This window comes from Rhagoletis zephyria, unplaced genomic scaffold (genome assembly GCF_001687245.7).
Source record: "Rhagoletis zephyria isolate East Lansing unplaced genomic scaffold, Rhagoletis_zephyria_1.1 Rzeph_scaffold_24450, whole genome shotgun sequence".
Classification (NCBI taxonomy): Eukaryota; Metazoa; Arthropoda; class Insecta; order Diptera; family Tephritidae; genus Rhagoletis; species Rhagoletis zephyria.
The window spans coordinates 1-6,254 of NW_016181508.1; the positions used below are offsets into that span (position 1 = coordinate 1).

The following is a 6,254-nucleotide window of genomic DNA, read 5'->3' on the forward strand; positions in this document are numbered from 1 at the left end:
ATTACAATTTTAATTGTATTTATGCTGACGCTTCTATTTTAATTTATTTTTTATTTTTCTTCGCTTTTTTCTCTCCTTTTTTTTTATAATTGCAGCCCTTTTGGCAAAAGTCATTGGGCATGACCGCGCCTCACAGGATATCAATACGGAGAAATTTTCGATTGAACGACAAAATGAAATTTTCAAATACGAAATAAATATACAAACGATTTTCAAGCGGAACCCTTTGCAGGGTACGACGAGTTCGCTGCTGGGCAGAGGGCATATGATGTGGCTAGTGCCGCGTAAGAGTCTCGAGTGCCAGTGTCCCAAAATAAAGTTGAACAAGTAAGTAGGAAATTTATTTTAGTTAGATTGCTTGGCGCTTTTACACATACACATATACGTAAATGTACATATGTATGTACGTATAGATGTGTCCATGTATAGCAATATGCTGAAAGATTGATGCGAAACGATAGATAGGAAGTAAAAAAACACTATACAAATAAAATTCTAAATATAAGGTTGGTACAAATATTAAATTATTAGCTTTTCTTCGCTTTCCATATCGCAATATTTCACTAAAATAACTGATTTGATTTCTTTAGACCTTTTAACTTGTGCTAACCACTTTTAAAAATATTTTCGAAATTGATGTGGAGGAGAAGTAGTTCGTAGTAAATCAATGGCTCAAGGACTTAATCCTCCGGCCTAAAATCAATTACTACTATATTCTTGGTTCCAATAGCATTTGGGACATTGAAGCGCTCATATAAGTATTTGCTGAGAATTGATTTTGTGTACTTCGGTACCAAAATGCCTACTTGACTGTCCGACATAATTCAGATATACCTATTTTGAGTATGTGGCTCTTCTAAAGCATTCTCTGCCGCAAATTTCTATTGAATTAATCACCGCTTTAAATGTGGTGGGGTAGCATTGGTATAGATTATTTAAAGTTCCGCACAAATATGTCAGCCGTAGTTTTACCATTTTCACGATGTGTCGACTGCACTCGTTTGGTCTGTGGCACGACGATCGGAGCTCTGGGCACAGAGAGTTGTTCGGAAGGTTGTCAGAGCAATATCCTTTGGTTTTGGCACCAAATGACAAACTGATACTTAGAGTCTCCTTTGGTAGAAAGTATGTCGTTAGATTTCCTACAAGGGAACAATAGAGAGATCCTGACACTCTCTTGGGGAGCTCGGTGAAAACTTTCTATACTGTCGGCTCAAAGACTGGAGCTGGATGGCGTCTGGACTGAGACTTCAGATGCTTTACCGCTTTGGGTGCAATAACAACGGTCTTTCAATCGGAAGTCTTTGCAATACTGAAAGAGGCAGACTGGATAACTGGCGAAAGGTGGGGCGGACATAATATCACGATCTGCAGTGACAGCCAAGCTGCTCTAAAGGCCCTGACAACCGCTCGAACCTCTTTAAAGTTAGTCCAGGAACTTAAGTTGAGGCTGAACTCCGTTAAAAGATGGAATGAGCTTGAACTTGTGTGGGTGCCAGAACACTACGGTGTTCAAGGTAATGAACTTGCTGATGAATTGGCGAACGGCGGTTCTCTGGAGCGCCCAATTGGACCGGAGCCAATTGTAGGGCCAAGCATAGCGGGAACGATCCGTTGGTGCACTATTGGCACCTGCAATATAACCAAGTATTTCCTAAAAAGGCCTGACAGGGTGGTAACAAAATTTCTTCTCAGACAAAGAAGGAGTGATCTACGAACCATGGTAGGACTGATTACGGGGCACAATCCATGGGGACGACATCATCGATGATCCACATCGTGTTTGGAGGACGAGGATAGTACAAAACATTTTCTCTGCCGCTGTCCGGCCTTCTGCAGACTCAGATGGTACATTTTTGGGTCAGATGTACTGAGAATGGACGACGTACATTCTATTTCCCTCAACAAATTGGTAAAATTCATAAAGGAGTCTGGTACGTTTGCAAAGGAGTAATGAATTCCCACCCTCACCTACATATCCCTTTCCTCTAAATCCTGTTTCTTGGCCTTAGGTACAATGGGCAATACTGCTTGAGTGCTTGGAAAAATTTCTTTTTGGTTTTTCCGGCCACCCACAATTCCATTCCATTCCATTCCATTACCATTTTTAATTATAGATTAATCTGTATACCAAAGCTCCCCATTAGGTTTCGTGTATGGGTTCTCTACATTCCAGAGAGCTCCTCAATCTGCAATGCATATCCCAAATTTTGTAGGGATTTCTAGTTTTGGAACTATTGCATCACGCATTTGAAGTAAGAATAATCCTTGGGTCAGTATTTCTATCCTTACTGTAAGTTCAATCAGCATAAAAAATAATCAAAAATTTCACTTTATGAAGCTATTTAAAGCTACTTTATTTTTAATGAATAAGGCTAATAACTTGAGCAATAAATTCAGTTAATTCGAATGGATTCCGAAGCCTGATTGCTAATAAACAACCCGTTTCTTTTGCAGATGATTCAATTAATTTTATCTATTTTTAAAGCTCACTTTCACTCACTCTTTTTTGCTTACTGTCGTCACTTCCTCTTCTAGATCATATCTCATACTTGGACGTGATGCGGAAGCCGCACCCGGCTATCTAGCCATCGGCCCCAGTTCGGTGGTGCTCGAATGGAAGGACGAATGGTCGTTGCGCATGAAACGCTTCCAGCGGCGAGCGCGTAAATGCAGTTGAATCGAACCGGAAACGGAATATGTCAGAGCGGATTTTAATTTCATACATTTGGATAGATATCGTTTCTTGTATAAATTGTACAGTTTACTCAAATTTTTGACATTCTTCGGTATTATGCTATAGATACAAGAGTACGTAGAAAAAGAAAAACAACCAACACACACAGACATACCTACATCCATAAAACAAACAAAAAACAATAATAACAAAAAATGGAATATATAAACAAAACATTAAACCATATTTATGCAAACTATAAATAAATAATGCAAAGCTAATAAGAAAATGCAAAAGCAACAAACTCAACACCAACGACAGAACACACTCATGCTCATATACATACATACATACATAGTACATTCATGCATGCATACATAAATGATTAAGTACGGAGAGCGCAAAGTATTAAGGGTCGAGAATAATTAAAAAAAATAATAACTGAATTGAATTGGAGCGAAAAAAATCGATATCATAAATATGACTTCAATAATTTATAAACTTGATTAATCAGCATGCACACGCGTACACCCAAACACGAAAGCTTGCATGTGGGAGGCTTAAATGTGGGCGCTCTAAATTTAAAACTTTTAAGCTTTAAATTTTATACTTTACGTTTGAATTTTGCTATTAATCAGCAATTCTCTGCTCTTTCAGATTGCAAAAATTTTGATTTTTTTACATATGCATGTATGTATGTACTTGGATTAGGCTGCGCCACGTTCCATACAATGTAAAATATTTTCTAAATACCCAAGCAAGTTATAAAAATTATATAAATTGTTTATCTTCCACCAAAATATTTCCGCTTAAGCAGTGCCATTCATAAAGTTTTTTTTTTTTTTATAGAAAAAATATCCATCACAAAACATTTTTCCGCAAAAAAACTGTTTCGGAAATTTAGGAAAATCTAGATTTACGAAGAACTTTGGAAAATTCTCCCAACATGTTCAAAATAATTCAAGTTATAAGTAATGCAGTAACGCTTACACTAGTAAATTAACTGTTCGAGAATATCAGGAATTGGTAAAACGTTGTTTCCACGACAAGTGATTCGCTCTCCCATTCGCAATGTGTGGCTAATTCAGATTCATTTATCATGCAAATTACGAACAAATGTTGTCATCTCTAATTTTGATCAGAAATTTAAAAAAATACATATGTCAAGACACATACACCACCACCAGCACAAACGTCCAAAAAATCTTTAGATTTATTAAAACAATTAAAAAATTAACTAATCGAAGAACAAGAAACATCCATGAATGCCATAAACGGCTGTTCGTAATTGAGAGAGCGAACAATGTAATTCGGTTGTCGTGGAAACGCCTTGACTTCTAAGGACTTACGGTAGAAAAACGACCCGTTTGAACAATAAAAATCCATAAGTGGATAATCTATATTCGGGAATGAGAAACCTTATCTCACAAAACCTGGACAGTTGAGTCGCAGATATTGAGGTGATTCCACGCTCCATACGCTGAGCCTGAGATGCTGTTGCGCCTTACTGCATGAATTCCGTTCGGACAATGATGGTAAGAATTTTCATCAGTAACTAAAGACGTAAATTGTTAAATTTGAAGAGCGCCCTAGGCAGCTGTCATTTAACCCCGGGCCAGGAGGGACCACTCAACTTGCATTCCAAGGTCAGCGTTTGCTGAGATAACCTGTTAAGAAGTAAGCATGCAGACAGTGGAAACCTCACAATTTACTTCTCAAAGAGTTTTATAACTGATTCTTCTGTCATACAGTTACCTTGCGATATACATATACATTGTTGTCGCCTGGAATCCAACTAACCATGATATAGTATTTTATCCGATTCGAACGAGAGAGTTATCGAAAATTCTCTAGGAGGTTAGGAACGTATCATGAAAGTGATATGGGCCCTTATTGCCAATGGCAATCAAAATATATCTTAATCTCCATAAATGGTATAATATTTGGGAGCATCCAGTCCGCAGCTTACTTTATAGCGTCTACCTCTGCCGGAAAAGAATACGATGATCCGGAGGAAGACAACTTTTCCAAACAGCTTCGATCCTTCCTACAATCAGGGTTTCATATACTTACGGTGACCATCCGTTCTGTTTTTTGCAGGACCGTACTGTTTTTCAAAGGTCGGTCCTGCGTAGTTTTTCAAACCTGAAAACCCTGAAAATGTACTGCTTTTTTCCAAGTGTCCTGCATTTGTCCCGCATTTTATTCGTTATTTTAAAATTATCGGACAATGGATGAATTAAAAAAAAAAGTGTTTAGTGTTTCTTGGTACTTTTCGTAGCTTTTCTTCAATATCTCATGAAAAAATCTCCCAGTCAACGTAAGCGACTTACATCTCGAAGGGTATTGATGTGCCTCTTACAAAAATATATAACTTGTGGCGACTTAAATGAAAATTATTAGTGCTACAGGCGACCATTTGCATTTTGTCGTCAAAGTCGAAAAAAGTGAGATTTTCAATCAAATACGCAGTTTTATTTGATTATTTTTTTCATTAGTTTAAAAATTCGATAAAGAAGATATATCATTACAGAAAATTTTGAGTCAAACATAATGAAAATCGGATTAGAAATGTAATGCAATGAAGCGCAATCTGCACAAGTTATATATTTTTGTAAAGGGCACATAAATACCTTTGCAACTCGTCGTTTATGTCGATTCATGACGTCGATTTTTGACAAATAACTGCGAAAAGTACAAAAAACAAAAAAGGGTATTGTTTTCGTTTTGAACGACTAAAAATTTGCCTAAAAAATAATCTCGTAAAGATTTTCACTATTCGTGTAAGCTATTGTAATTTTAAGATGTTTTACTATACTTTTGTGGAATATTCATGTAAAAAAAGATTAATATCGACGAAGAAAACGTGATTCGTTTTTAAAGTTTAAAATGTATTAAGAATTTAGAATCATAAATACTCTTTTGATATTTTTATACTACGTAAATATATNTCCTTCATTTTGAATCGATATTTATGGTCACCGTACATATACTACATTCTGATCAGTGCTCATTGAATGAGATATAAGTGATGGATCTACTCGCTCGCACCGTCGGTACGCAGTGCTCGCGACATGAACTCCAAGCTTCTAAGGATTTCGGCCAATAAATCATCTGGGAGGAGGTTTTGTATTATGTATGACAATTTATTCTTGAAATAACTACAAACTTTTTTTTTGAAAAATATCACTGTCAGAAATTCTAGCGAAACCGTCCAGATCGGCAACAACCAATAGAGGTAAAATATTTGAATGAAAGCATAAACCAGGGACCTCAACCGGATTAACCGCTTTTTTCTACCAATTGACAGAACTGTTAATCGAATCGGAATTTTCGACAAATGTTTGTTCCGAACCGAAAACTGAACCACTTTTACTAAAGCTTTAATATTCGTTTCGACTACTTTTTTAAATAAAATAATTCCCCACTTTTTTATTTTTTCTTTTGTTAAATATGGTAATACAATGTTTGTTTACTAACTGACAACTTTTTAGTATATTTCTGTACACTGTTAGTGTATAAAAACAACACAAATATAACGGGTGATTTTTTTGAGGTTAGGATTTTCATGCATTAG

The 6,254-nt window shown here is 36.3% G+C and overlaps 1 protein-coding gene across 1 annotated transcript; it reads left to right on the forward strand.

Moving 5' to 3' along the window:
* The first annotated feature begins 181 nt into the window (after positions 1-181).
* Positions 182-2,851, forward strand: LOC108381935 (netrin-B-like). The gene is made up of 2 exons (XM_017638332.1): positions 182-327; positions 2,539-2,851. Exons 1-2 carry the CDS (start codon positions 266-268, stop codon positions 2,678-2,680), a joined length of 204 nt encoding a protein of 67 aa, XP_017493821.1. The 5' UTR covers positions 182-265; the 3' UTR covers positions 2,681-2,851.
* Positions 2,852-6,254: the final 3,403 nt, after the last annotated feature.